Source organism: Sinohyriopsis cumingii, chromosome 9, assembly GCF_028554795.1.
Source record: "Sinohyriopsis cumingii isolate HCF-2022 chromosome 9, ASM2855479v2, whole genome shotgun sequence".
Lineage (NCBI taxonomy): Eukaryota > Metazoa > Mollusca > Bivalvia > Unionida > Unionidae > Sinohyriopsis > Sinohyriopsis cumingii.
Window position 1 is genome coordinate 72,536,966 of NC_142969.1, and position 14,635 is coordinate 72,551,600.

Below are 14,635 nucleotides of genomic sequence, written 5' to 3' on the forward strand. Positions count from 1 at the left end.
TGTTATCCTTATTTGTCCCCCTTTGCAAAGCATTTCTCCTTTTGTTGGATACTGATACAAACTGTAATCACAAGTTAATTAAAAAATGTTTAATTAATTCATATTTAGCCAAAGATTTCCTTTTATCTTACAAATATGAATAATATATCGGAGCCAAAGTGTTTACATAAAACTCGATCCATGGGGCTATATGTTTATATGAAACGTATCTCAAAAGCCAAAGGTGTTGTAGAAAACTCGATCCATTCGGAAGTACATTCCGTCTCACCTGAATACGATAAGACGATATCGGACATAAGAAGAGACGGAATAATGTTCGATGACAGGAAAAAAAAAAACCTGAATAATATCTAGGTTGCGTTTTACTTATCTGAAGAAAAAATATCTCCAAACCTCTGAACCCCGTAGTGGGAAAAGTCTGCAACAAAGCTACCATTTTCGGCAGAGAGAGAGAGAGAGAAAATACGACAACGTATGTGTCACCAGCAGTGATATGGAAAGGAGCGGAATCAAGCGAGCCATGATGACATAATGGCAGTTTGAGTTTGCTCAGTCAACCGATTCTATGACGAAAGTTGTTTTATCGGTATAACTGAACGGTTAATTGCATTTCGCAGAAATGATGCAATTTTATTTATAAGAGAAAATGTATCATTCAAATGTCATGTTCAATTTCATTTTGTTTATGTAATTGATTAGGTTCTTATAATTTACATACGGGCGTTCGTGTTCTTCTATTCTATATCTTTGCTCAGATATATGGTATTACATCCATTGATTTCCTATTCCATTTTTTCCCTGATCCGGGCAAGAACACCTTGGTTGATCATCTCCTCGATAACGAAAACTAAAGTACCACTGGTGGTGATGGTGGTGGGGGGATCATATATACTCTGATACCGCACCCGAATGCACTGATTGCGGCTCATGACACCTGTGGCATTTCTCTTATACACTGATTTTGGCGCATGGCAGCAAAGGAATATTTCTTGTACATTGATCTCTGATCTCGGCTAATGAAAGTTATGGCATTTCCCTTATACAATGACATCCGGTCATGACAGTCGATGCATTTCCTTTAGACACTGATCTCATCACATGACATCCATGACATTTCCCTTATACGCTGATCTCGGCACATGGCAGCGAAGGAATTTTCCTTATTCACTCTTCTCTGCTCATGACAGCCATGGCATTTCCCATGTACACTGATCTCGGCTCACGACAGTCATGGCATTTCCCATGTACACTGATCTTGGCTCATGACAGATATGTAATTTCCCCATGTACACTGATCTGGGTTTATGACAGCCATGGCGCTTACATTTTCTGCGACGTGTATTGCCAAAAATTGAATTGGGGATATGTTTTGCAAGTCCGTAATTTCTAATTTCATGGAGTTTTATTTCTGTATACAAACGTTGGGTATGCTTTTATTTATATTGTAACAAATGCAGTTTATGTACATACTCCATCACATGCTACTACGGCCAACTGGGTACCATTTTTGAACTTGCATTTAGCAGGATGTTTGTTTTGTCTAAGTTGCCACGTGGGTGAAATGACATATTACACCATTTTTACATCCTCTTTCAAGGTCTACAGGTACTGTGTAGTGTGTGCGTGCAATTTACGCGTTTGGAAAGCAAACCGTGCTCTGCGGGAGTCAGAACGTGACGTTTAGAATGATTGACCACTTTAGTTTTGAGTTCGCATTGCAAACAGATAGAAGTGGTAAATGTACCAGGACGCAATGTCGCTTGTTAGAAAGCTGATCCCCCTGCATGCGTGCGTGTGTGTGTGTGTGTGTGTGTGTGTGTGTGTGTGTGTGAAAGAGAAAGAGAGAATTTGAATTAATGAATATATTATAAACGGTATAACATTCATGTCGAATGTTAAAAAAATACCAATACCCCAACAAAACCAATATATATGGACAGAAAAAATAATTTCAAGGTTGATTGATGTTTTACTATTTAATGGAGACAGCAGTTGCTCAGATCCGACATAACGATAAATTTATATTTGACCTTCTAATATTCATAAATATATGCAAATAACACAGAAGTACTCAATATCGTTTATTTAATATGCACACGAATAAACACAGACATACATGCAGAGGCATATGCAGTCAGAGGCAAGTTTTAATAAATTATGCACTGATTTGCATATTATACAGGTAGTGACATCAACAGTTATGAAGAGCACTCTTCCCTTAAACCGCCCACTCTCCTAGCTGTGATAATTAACATTATGTCAGCAGTTTGAATAAATGGCCCTTGCCTCAAGGGAAATATGGCCCCATTTTTAAAGGGAATTTCAAATTTAAAAGCATATACAAAACATCAAAAGTGTGAGCTAGTCTAGGCTCGTAGAGAATTTAACAGGATAATGCCACCATGTTGAAAAATGTGGTCGTCTGGCGATGAAATTAAAAAAAACCCGATATATATCTTGCGAGAAATCCGTAAATTAATATTAGATTCCATCAGTCTGCAGCCTGATATGCATAAATGTTATATATTTTGTACGCTATGTTGCCTATCAAATGCAGTCTTTAATACGTTTTAAGCGATAGTGATGACGTCATTTTTCTTAATATTTGTAGCAAATAGACAAATGTACATGTCTGCAAAAATGTATTTCATTTCAGTGCCATCTCTTCACATCAGAAAGTCGATATAATGGATTACTGCGTCCTTGTAATTTAGATCAGGTACTTGAAAATTTAAACGACTTTGATTTTTGTGAGAAGACACAAACAAATTAACTTAGATCTGTTGTAAAATAATTAATGAGTAAGTAAAAAGATGGTTGAGGATTCTGTTCCTTTTTTATTCTTTTATTGTTGTTTTACTTTTATTGTTTAATTATTTTTATTTTTTCATTTTTTTATTGCTTTTTATTGAAAATCAATTAAAATGCACCTCAGATAATTATGAGTGTTTACTGAAGCTCGAGTCTAGAATCAAAAATAGAATCAAGTTATCATTTTCCGGGTCATATAATTGGCTCTTAATAAATGAAATATAGGTTTACCCGGAAGTACAATTAACCAATCAAAATGTTGATGGTATACTTCTCTTCTTCCACTTTTCAATAATAGCTGATATTGTTGAGCCATGCATACGAATATCAGTCACTTAAATGAGGAAGAATGGTTTCAATAAGGAGCAATGTTGCTTATCTAACCCGTATAGTATGCATGTTTATAATAACATAATAATGTTACCCTTCGCAACGGTGCGAATATATATATATATATTATATATATATATATATATATATATATATATATATATATATATATACATATACATACATACACACACACACATATATATATATATATATATATATATATATATATATATATATATATATATATATATATATATAATGAGTTTAGCAAGATTACGTTTATAATTAGACATGAGAAAAATATCAATCTCTGACAGTTTTAATAAATATTGCTCTGTTGCTGCAGTTTGTGAGACATGATAGTTGTAAATGCAGTATAGACAAATACCAAAGAATGAAATGCATTGGACTGAAAACCACATTTTCTTTCAAATCTTATCTAAATCTTTGTGAAAAGTCACATGTTCATCGGACTCGAATCATAAAGCCATTCAAATTTTACTAATAGGTGGCTTGCCACTCCATGCATAGTATATGCTAATTCAGGTTTTGATGGCTGAACTGATCCGTGAATAATGGATATATGTATTCCCCGTTTAATGGTCGTCGTTTGTTTTTAAGATGGAATTGATATAATTAATAAAAAATCTGGGGTTAATTGTTTTCAGTCCTAATTAATTTAATAAAGAATACTTATTTTAAAACTGCGTTGGTAAAAGTGAAATTCTTTTAAAATACGGACCTGATTTGGAAATTGATAAACTGGGTGGGGTTATTTATGTAAAAGTAATTACGTATCCGAAGTCAGAAGATAAAACGTAAAAACTTTGTAAAAGGCTCAGAAATGTCATACAAGTCAAAAGTAACATATAAAGCGCTATATTCTTAAATAAAAAATAAATAGTATATATATATATATATATATATATATATATATATATATATATATATATATACATACATACATACACACGTTTCAGACGTTGTAAGGTTAACGCATCACTGGACACATGTACGCAGACAGGTTGCTTCCATTAGTCGCCACTTTACGATATATAGTGTCTGAAATTACTTGGCAAATTTAATTTCCCCAAACACTTTTATTTGATTGCGTTCTCTCATGCACGCATTCCTTGTAACATAAAAGGTATTGTTATTATCCAACCTTTCAAGCACTTGTCTGCCCTCAAATCATCTGAAACAGTCGTCCCTTATCCAGCAGAATATATGCCTATCTTGTTGTTGTTGTAGGGTTTAACGCAATTTTTCAGCACACGATAGGCTATACATGACGGCCAATATTAATGGTGGAGGAAGAACCCAGGAAAACCCCAGAAGAACCAACGACCCACGAGAAGCTACTGGCAAGCTTTCTCACATACCCACATTGGCTGAATCCGAGACTCGAACCCACGCAGACAGAGGTGAGATGGCAGTGATCCGTAACGGAGAGCACTTTAGACCACTCGGCCACTCGGCTACTCAGGGCCTATCTTGTAAATTGACGAGTCAACAAGATTAGCGTAGCGACTTCTACTTGGAAACCGTAACAATTTTCACTACACCTAGCTCTTTTACTCCAAAAAATAATATTGTTGAATATGAACCTAAAGAATTTGCCCCTTATCTTTCAAGAAGATTACTTGAACAGTACTGCAGGAAACGCGTTGAATTTATGTAAAATGCAGACCGCGATGATACAAAACTTTCTCGAAGGGTATTGAGAAAGCGTTGAATTTATGTAAAATGCAGTCCGCGATGATACAAAACTTTCTCGAAGGGTATTCAGAAAGCGTTGAATTTATGTAAAATGCAGTCCGCGATGACACAAAGCTTTCTCGAAGGGTATTGAGAAAGCGTTGAATTTATGTAAAATGCAGACCGCCAGGATACAAAACTTTCTCGAAGGGTATTGAGAAAGCGTTGAATTTATGTAAAATGCAGTCCGCGATGATACAAAGCTTTCTCGAAGGGTATTCAGAAAGCGTTGAATTTATGTAAAATGCAGACCGCCAGGATACAAAACTTTCTCGAAGGGTATTCAGAAAGCGTTGAATTTATGTAAAATGCAGACCGCGATGATACAAAACTTTCTCGAAGGGTATTCAGAAAGCGTAGAATTTATGTAAAATGCAGACCGCGATGATACAAAACTTTCTCGAAGGGTATTCAGAAAGCGTTGAATTTATGTAAAATGCAGACCGCCAGGATACAAAACTTTCTCGAAGGGTATTGAGAAAGCGTTGAATTTATGTAAAATGCAGACCGCGATGATACAAAACTTTCTCGAAGGGTATTGAGAAAGCGTTGAATTTATGTAAAATGCAGACCGCGATGATACAAAACTTTCTCGAAGGGTATTGAGAAAGCGTTGAATTTATGTAAAATGCAGACCGCGATGATACAAAACTTTCTCGAAGGGTATTCAGAAAGCGTTGAATTTATGTAAAATGCAGACCGCGATGATACAAAACTTTCTCGAAGGGTATTGAGAAAGCGTTGAATTTATGTAAAATGCAGACCGCGATGATACAAAACTTTCTCGAAGGGTATTCAGAAAGCGTTGAATTTATGTAAAATGCAGACCGCGATGATACAAAACTTTCTCGAAGGGTATTGAGAAAGCGTTGAATTTATGTAAAATGCAGACCGCGATGATACAAAACTTTCTCGAAGGGTATTGAGAAAGCGTTGAATTTATGTAAAATGCAGACCGCGATGACACAAAACTTTCTCGAAGGGTATTCAGAAAGCGTTGAATTTATGTAAAATGCAGACCGCGATGATACAAAACTTTCTCGAAGGGTATTCAGAAAGCGTTGAATTTATGTAAAATGCAGACCGCGATGATACAAAACTTTCTCGAAGGGTATTCAGAAAGCGTTGAATTTATGTAAAATGCAGTCCGCGATGATACAAAACTTTCTCGAAGGGTATTCAGAAAGCGTTGAATTTATGTAAAATGCAGACCGCGATGATACAAAACTTTCTCGAAGGGTATTCAGAAAGCGTTGAATTTATGTAAAATGCAGACCGCGATGATACAAAACTTTCTCGAAGGGTATTCAGAAAGCGTTGAATTTATGTAAAATGCAGACCGCGATGATACAAAACTTTCTCGAAGGGTATTCAGAAAGCGTTGAATTTATGTAAAATGCAGACCGCGATGATACAAAACTTTCTCGAAGGGTATTGAGAAAGCGTTGAATTTATGTAAAATGCAGACCGCGATGATACAAAACTTTCTCGAAGGGTATTGAGAAAGCGTTGAATTTATGTAAAATGCAGACCGCGATGATACAAAACTTTCTCGAAGGGTATTCAGAAAGCGTTGAATTTATGTAAAATGCAGACCGCGATGATACAAAACTTTCTCGAAGGGTATTGAGAAAGCGTTGAATTTATGTAAAATGCAGACCGCGATGATACAAAACTTTCTCGAAGGGTATTCAGAAAGCGTTGAATTTATGTAAAATGCAGACCGCGATGATACAAAACTTTCTCGAAGGGTATTGAGAAAGCGTTGAATTTATGTAAAATGCAGACCGCGATGATACAAAACTTTCTCGAAGGGTATTCAGAAAGCGTTGAATTTATGTAAAATGCAGACCGCGATGATACAAAACTTTCTCGAAGGGTATTGAGAAAGCGTTGAATTTATGTAAAATGCAGACCGCGATGATACAAAACTTTCTCGAAGGGTATTGAGAAAGCGTTGAATTTATGTAAAATGCAGACCGCGATGACACAAAACTTTCTCGAAGGGTATTCAGAAAGCGTTGAATTTATGTAAAATGCAGACCGCGATGATACAAAACTTTCTCGAAGGGTATTCAGAAAGCGTTGAATTTATGTAAAATGCAGACCGCGATGATACAAAACTTTCTCGAAGGGTATTCAGAAAGCGTTGAATTTATGTAAAATGCAGTCCGCGATGATACAAAACTTTCTCGAAGGGTATTCAGAAAGCGTTGAATTTATGTAAAATGCAGACCGCGATGATACAAAACTTTCTCGAAGGGTATTGAGAAAGCGTTGAATTTATGTAAAATGCAGACCGCGATGATACAAAACTTTCTCGAAGGGTATTCAGAAAGCGTTGAATTTATGTAAAATGCAGACCGCGATGATACAAAACTTTCTCGAAGGGTATTCAGAAAGCGTTGAATTTATGTAAAATGCAGACCGCGATGATACAAAACTTTCTCGAAGGGTATTGAGAAAGCGTTGAATTTATGTAAAATGCAGACCGCGATGATACAAAACTTTCTCGAAGGGTATTGAGAAAGCGTTGAATTTATGTAAAATGCAGACCGCGATGATACAAAACTTTCTCGAAGGGTATTCAGAAAGCGTTGAATTTATGTAAAATGCAGACCGCGATGATACAAAACTTTCTCGAAGGATATTGAGAAAGCGTTGAATTTATGTAAAATGCAGACCGCGATGATACAAAACTTTCTCGAAGGGTATTCAGAAAGCGTTGAATTTATGTATAGTCTTGAAAATGTGTTCCGCAACCACTAAAGGTCAATATGTCCAGTGTTCCAGCCCGATATGATAAATTTCCTTTTCGTCTTCTGTTCAATAACTGGACACGTTGAAATGAAAGGAAAGACGTAAAACAAAACAAAGAGAAAAATAATTAAACGTTATTTAGATCTCGTTATATAGTGTATTGGAAGGCTTACTTTCCTTGACAAATCTTTTAATCCACGTACATCCGTTTTTAGTCTCTCCTTTTAAATAAATTCCTCCTTTAGCTACTGATTCAAAATATACATATTATTATTGTATTTCGTTTAAAAGTATTCAACATCAACCGCATCCCCTACCCGGCATCGACACTGTGTATCTTCAACAGAAAATAATTAGGCACGTAGTCACACATTTACAGAATTTATTACAACGAATGGAATCACATTTGAAGTGTTCTAAGCATATAGGAAAGTGACGGTTATTGGGAAACGTTCTTAATGAAACAAAATACTGATATGTCCTGAACAAATAAACGTAAATTCACAGAACGAAATCCATTGTAAATAACAGAACTTAAATAGCTGATAACTAAATTTAATTCAAGAATTAATAAACCTTTCATTTTACACTATTTAAATGTAAACAAATGCCATAATTGTATTTTAAAATATGTCCATGTTGACTAGGTATCTAGTTTTCATTCAAATCTAAAAGTTACCGTTAACCAGACCATTGATATTACCAGAACTTTATCGTTTCACTGACTCTATCCCACCACTTTATTTTATTTTCTCAAAAGTATACAGTCTTTACATACTCCAAGGATGATAGACTCAACGTACGTTGAAATATTCATATATGTAACTAACTTTTACATATGAGTTGACACTTGTATAACTAGATAAAAATTACAAAGTTTATTGTTGACTAGTCTTCGCTAGTGTGTAGTTTGCCAGGCTTTAACATCATCGGCTCTTTCCTAATATTGAATCTCTCTGCACTGTAGGAGAGTAAATCTCATAACTGGATCAAATTCTGCTCTGGACAGTGCTGGGAGATTCCTAAAAATATGCTGCATTTGAGTGGCGGATATAATACACAGAAAACGAAGATTCCGCAAGGGGCGACCACCTTAGAAAGGCGTCCAACCTTGCCGTGTCACTCAGAATACACATAGTGGGACAGTAGATCTTGTGCGGAAGGTCTCTTCGTCGCGTCGACATGAAACATCGGGTCTACGAATTCCTTCATGATATCTGAGATAGTAAACTGTTCACAGGCATCACCAAAGGGAGATAAATTGCATCCTATCCGGAGTAGAGCTGTGTATGGTGGGTGAGGGTACCAAGGTCTTTGTGCTGTTATTAGCTCTATGATGGTGCATCCAAGGCTCCTAATTGGTAGGAATAATGTTGAATTGTATTATTTATCTTTCTTTTGCGTTATAAAAACGGAACTGGGTATAATAGAATATATATGTTTCTATTTCTTATATGTTAAACAAATCTATCCAATAGATGTGCAAAAATGGAGCTTGCTATGTCAGTAGACTGCATGAATCATATGAAAAGAAACAATTGGAAGTTTATTTAAATCTTGAGTATAAACCAGTATTTGGTGATAACAGATGTATGTATGTCTATATATATATATATATATATAAAACACAAAAAACATATTTTTGTCTGATACGTACAAGTGGATATAACATTGGCTCAGTTGTAACATTGTTATGTGATATGTATTTAGTTGTGATGGAATATTAACCGGTGCTTGCAGCCAAGTCAAAGGGTGCCGTTTACCCGCGAATGCGGGTTCGAATCTCCGTAGAGTACAAATTAAGAAATGTCCTACCAGTATGATAGTATGATTTTTAGTAAATAATCGTTCTGCCTAGGATTACCTATCATTTTCCTGTAGAATCTAGGGATAGCACGTTCCGTTCCGTTCTGTTTGTTGTATATTTTTTACTCTCTCTCTCTCTCTCTCTGTATATATATATATATATATATATATATATATATATATATATATATATATATATATATATATATATATATACAGTTATCATAACACGACATTTCTGAAAGCCAGTTAGTTAGCTCTTTATGCCGTACGGTTGTTTATCAAAATCTACCATTAATTTACACGATATAGTCACTTCTGTAGCGAGTAGCCGTAAGATGACGCAACACATACACATGTGCTCCTTTTAGACTGATATAATTTAAGACAAAGACCGAGGTCTTATCACATTTTAATGTTTGGATGTCGTTATAGAAAAAGAAATATCGCCAAATATGTTGAGCTAAGTTTGAACTAACGTGAGAGATAGTCGATAACCCAATAAGCCAAAAATGGGAAACAGCGACAATAAACTGTATTTTTCCTATGAGTAAAGTTGCGTACGCATACCATATATCCATCTTCACGTTAGATTGCTCTCCCTTTAAAACTTCCGGTGACGACCAAAAGGAAGACCCAACGCTAGTTGTGCAACCTCTGCTAGCAAAAGTATGAGTCTCAAGTGTAGTGGAAAGACCTATATCACACAGCTTGGTGTTCATGTCACTGTCTAGAAGGATGTTTGACGCTGGAGAAAGACAAACCAGGGTAAGTATAATGTAACACGTGCAATATTTGTCATAAGATCTTTGGATTAACAAGCTCCAAAATAGGAATACAAAGTTGGCGACATGTGTTGGGTATTCAGTCAGTCCGTATTTCGTTCGTGTGGTGAGGTTAATTCACCAATATAAAAAAGAATAAACCTGAAATAAATTTTACTCACAATTTACATTAATGATTACGGAAGATGTTTCAAAAGGTCAATTATAAGTATTACGCTAAAACTAATTTTTAGAAAAGAACAGATGGGATATAAACAATTAGAAAAGAACAAAAATCATACCAACATTCATATTTTGAGTACTTAAATGAACAATGCTTTGTTTATAATAGGAAGTAAATAGTACACAAGTAAATTTAGACAAGTGTATTTTGTTGAATTGTATCAAACGTCTTGAGATCACGTGTGTGTTCTGCAAACGAAAACCTGTGCTGTTGGTTTGAGGTCATTTTGTTTAAACATGATACGTGGAAGGAGTTGAACATGCTGTGTTTTCAAGTGTTCTACTTTTTTCATTTAAACCATCTTTCGCGTTTAAATCATAAGTGTCTTATACTTATGAGTGAAAACAAGAAATTCAAAAACTGAAAGAAACAACTTCTTAGTTTGTAAAGACGATTGCGATCATACGCAAAAATGTTAAGAACTGCATTTTGTAATGGACACACTGTTCGGGCCTGTGCTGAGTTCATCCATTGCGTTAATACACATCTGCATGCAGCCAGTCTTAAGTGCGTTGGAAATGCAAGTATGTGCATTTGTATGTGATATAAATAAAATACGTGAATAGCATGTATACTGTATCTTAGATAGACTACTAGTTGTGCACATATACACATTTGTATTTAAAAGACTTGAAGGAAACTCGGCAAGCCTCGTTTCTTTTTAAGCAAAAAATGAAACATCTCGTGGTATATAAATGATACTGAATATATTTATATATAATCTGTGTGTATGTGTGTGTGTGTGTGTGTGTGTGTGTGTTTAAGAATGGCATGATTGCATTTGTCGAGGCGATATGCAGACTCTTGATGGAAAGAACACATAATTCGGTTAAGTCTGTGTAAACACGTTAACACGAGTGATTTCAACCATTCTTACGAACGAATCGTGTCCTACCAAAAAATTCGATTTGTGAAGCTTTGCAGACAGATTAATATATGCTACGGAAAAACGTTTGGTTGTATGCCAAATATACAGGAATGCTTTCCTCGCAAAATAAGTGGACTTACGGAGTCCACCATCGAATGTAAGCTGATTCAGAAGGCCAACATAACAGGGCAAATGGATTTTCCCACAAAGGTACTCAAACTTTCAGTAACATTCACACAAATGTAATACATTTCGTATTAAAACGAATGCCTATAGTTATATACCGAAGCAATTACCTTTCAGGTCCCTGTGAACAATACTACGGGCATGAAGAAAGGAAAGCCCCTCAAGTACCTGTCGTACAAGTCCCAGTGCATTATTATCCTCCAAAGCTCCTTTACTTTTTAAGTAATCATCGACTGAACGCTGAAACAAATGAAAGAGGTCTCAACTGCTTTAACATAACTTTTACATGAAATTTACATGCCATTGATTAGTTAGTCTTAAGTCATAACTATTACATGAAATTTAGATGTCATTGATTGGTCAGTCTTAAGGCAGGCGTACATTTCAATTAGATCGCTTGTGTGTATGTGTAATAAGTAATGAGTTTACGTTTCTGCATTTCAAGCACTATACCCATGCGAAAACAACTCATACAAACATCCTCAATAGACGTCGTCGATACCGTCTTGAATGTTGCCTGCATGTCTTGAAAATCTCGACACCTTTGTTTCCACATCTGGAAGAATGCTTAGTCAAGCATTGACGCGTTCTTCGACAAATGATTAAGAATAAACTACCAATCCGTCAAAAGAAAAAAATGTTGGTACAACGCGGACGAATTCGGCCCATGTTGTTAGGACCCATGCTGAAAGGAGTAATGGAAGCAAGATAAAAACGGACCAAGAAGATAAAAGGTCTCTGGAGTCAAAAGACCTCAGACGTGACTTTTGGAATGTGATGGAAGGATAAAACGTACTTTAGTGCCTTACAAACGATGAATGGAATTGCATCGTTGGCAAGAACAACGGACCCCGTATTTACCTGCCAATCCGATTTGACTGAGATGTCCCAGTTACAACACGAATTGCAAAGTTGATAGATCGCAACGATTTGTCAGAAACGGAAATATTAAAACGGTACGGTCAAGTGTTTCAGCGATTTCAACTCTTTCACCAGAAAGCTTTAGACGAAACAGCTTATCCAGCTCTGAAAGATTTTAAGACCCTAATGAAAGTCCTTCACTACCACGACAACCACCACCACCCATAGCGACCAAGACGGATACAGCCCCACAGATGCTGGAGGAAGAAGACGTATGAAAAGTCTTTCAAAAACCGCCAGAAGCTCCCATCCCTAGTAATATTTTTAGCGTCTTTGTTGACCCCTTCCTACACACTTCAGCGAGAAAAATTTGAAGCTTGGGTTACAAAGATGATGTACACTCCTCCTTTGATAGAAGTGATAAGGAAAGAAGGAAAACCAGAAGTTAAATAAACAAAGCGAGACCAAATCCATCCCATTACCGCCACCACCATCTCCACTTCCTCGACCTTTACTCCCGTGGCACGTAGGACACATGAAGTCGTTTCCAAACCACCGCCTTAACCCATTCAAAGTAGCATCCGTGAAGAGTGGGTGACCTACTAAAAATGGAGAAGGTGTTAGTCGGCATTTACTACGATCCACTCCATCATGCGGGTTACAAAATAATTCACAAATTGTATCGTGCTGCCGAAACCAGACTGAAAAGTTTCCGTTTGCCTCAAGTGCAAAGATGATTACAAGAACAAGCCACATACACCTTACACAAAACCATTCGAGTAACATTTTCCAGAAATCTCACCCCTGTCGAGGGCATCGCTCATCAATGGGAAGCCGAACTGGCCAATGTCTCTAATTTATCCGTCTAGAATCGTGGCTAAAAATATTTGTTTTATGTCATCGACATTTTTTTTCTAAATTTACCTGGGTCGTGACATTGACTTCCAAATCGAGCGCTGAAGTTAGTGCGATCCCTCAAACTGGTGTTGATACAAAGCGGTCGTCACCCTTTTCGACGTTAAATTGACAAATGCACCGAATTCGGAACAAAGCTTTCCGAAAATAATTGAAGAAATGCGAAATTCATCTTTTTACCACCGACAATCCCGAAACCCAAGTCAGCATCGTGTAACCTTTTCAGCGCACCTTGAAAGAAAGCATGTGGAAATATTCTACGCATCAACACACTCTCGACGTCTTACCGCACATGGTCCAAGCGTACAACCAATCTTACCATCAGAGCATCGGATGTGCTCCCCAAAATGGGACTCGTGACAACGAAGTGACCGTTTTCAAGCGCCTGTTTGGTACGCGCCTGACTGAGGCTGTCCCCTAGAAAGGTGAAGTGTTGACAACGGGAGATCGGGTGCGCATTGCCAAAACCAAACGCACTTTCGACAATGGTTACGTACCCTATTGGACCACCGAATCGTTTCGTGTCATTGGACGAGTGTGTGGCCGTCATCCTACCGTCTATAAATTGGAAGACATGAGCGGAGAAGTGTTAAAAGGAACGTTGGTATTTAGCAAGTGTTTTCGATCCCATGTAGAACTGAACGAAGGATTGAATTTGATATTTGTGTACTCCGATGTGGTGGAGTACAACGTGGTAGGACACACGGCCGCACCGTTACTGCAATTCATTCCTTTCAAAGTGGATAATGGCACAATCGCTGTCGATAAAGGTGGAAACACCTATCACGTTCACCTCGAAGTTGTACAGCCTCACTATTGATCTGTCAGTAAGTCGTATTTTGACAGTGTTAACATTGGCATAAAAGGAGATCTAGGACAAAATATTCCATTCTCCAAAGGAAAAGTTAATATGAAACTCCATTTTCGAAAATGATTCTCTAACGACTTCTAAGTCATGTATCCTGTGTACCGAGGAATAGCTCGACAGCGAGGACATGGTTTAGAAGATACGTTGTAACATGATGCCACAGCAAGGACAATGCAGAAAGAGACGACGAAGACTCCCCTCCAAAGGACTCCACAGAGCCACAAAGACCAAGAAAAGAAGAACCATCCAAGACATAGACGATTTTTATTATTAAAAGCACACTCAGAGAAAAAATGATGCACTGAGATTCTTGTGTCTGTTCCAAGTTTGAACTTGATCTGTTTGCCATGCCACCCACTATTATGACGAAACAAGAATCCCAATCGGCAGAAATTCATCCCGTCTCCTCTCTGACAGATTCAGCTCTCATCGAGTTTAAAATGAAACAAAAGCCCGAAAAT

At 36.8% G+C, this 14,635-nt stretch overlaps 1 protein-coding gene across 1 annotated transcript in view; it reads right to left on the reverse strand.

Annotated features, from left to right (window-relative positions):
- Window positions 1-8,030: 8,030 nt before the first annotated feature.
- Window positions 8,031-14,635, reverse strand: part of LOC149792015 (unconventional myosin-Ic-like) — a 42,743-nt gene continuing 36,138 nt past the window's right edge. Inside the window, exons 22-24 of the mRNA XM_089970508.1 lie at window positions 11,641-11,770; window positions 10,039-10,216; window positions 8,031-9,016 (exon numbers count right to left, since the gene is read on the reverse strand). Of these exons, the coding sequence (XP_089826634.1) occupies window positions 8,782-9,016; window positions 10,039-10,216; window positions 11,641-11,770 (543 nt within the window). The 3' untranslated portion in view covers window positions 8,031-8,781. The remainder of the gene's footprint in view (window positions 9,017-10,038; window positions 10,217-11,640; window positions 11,771-14,635) is intronic.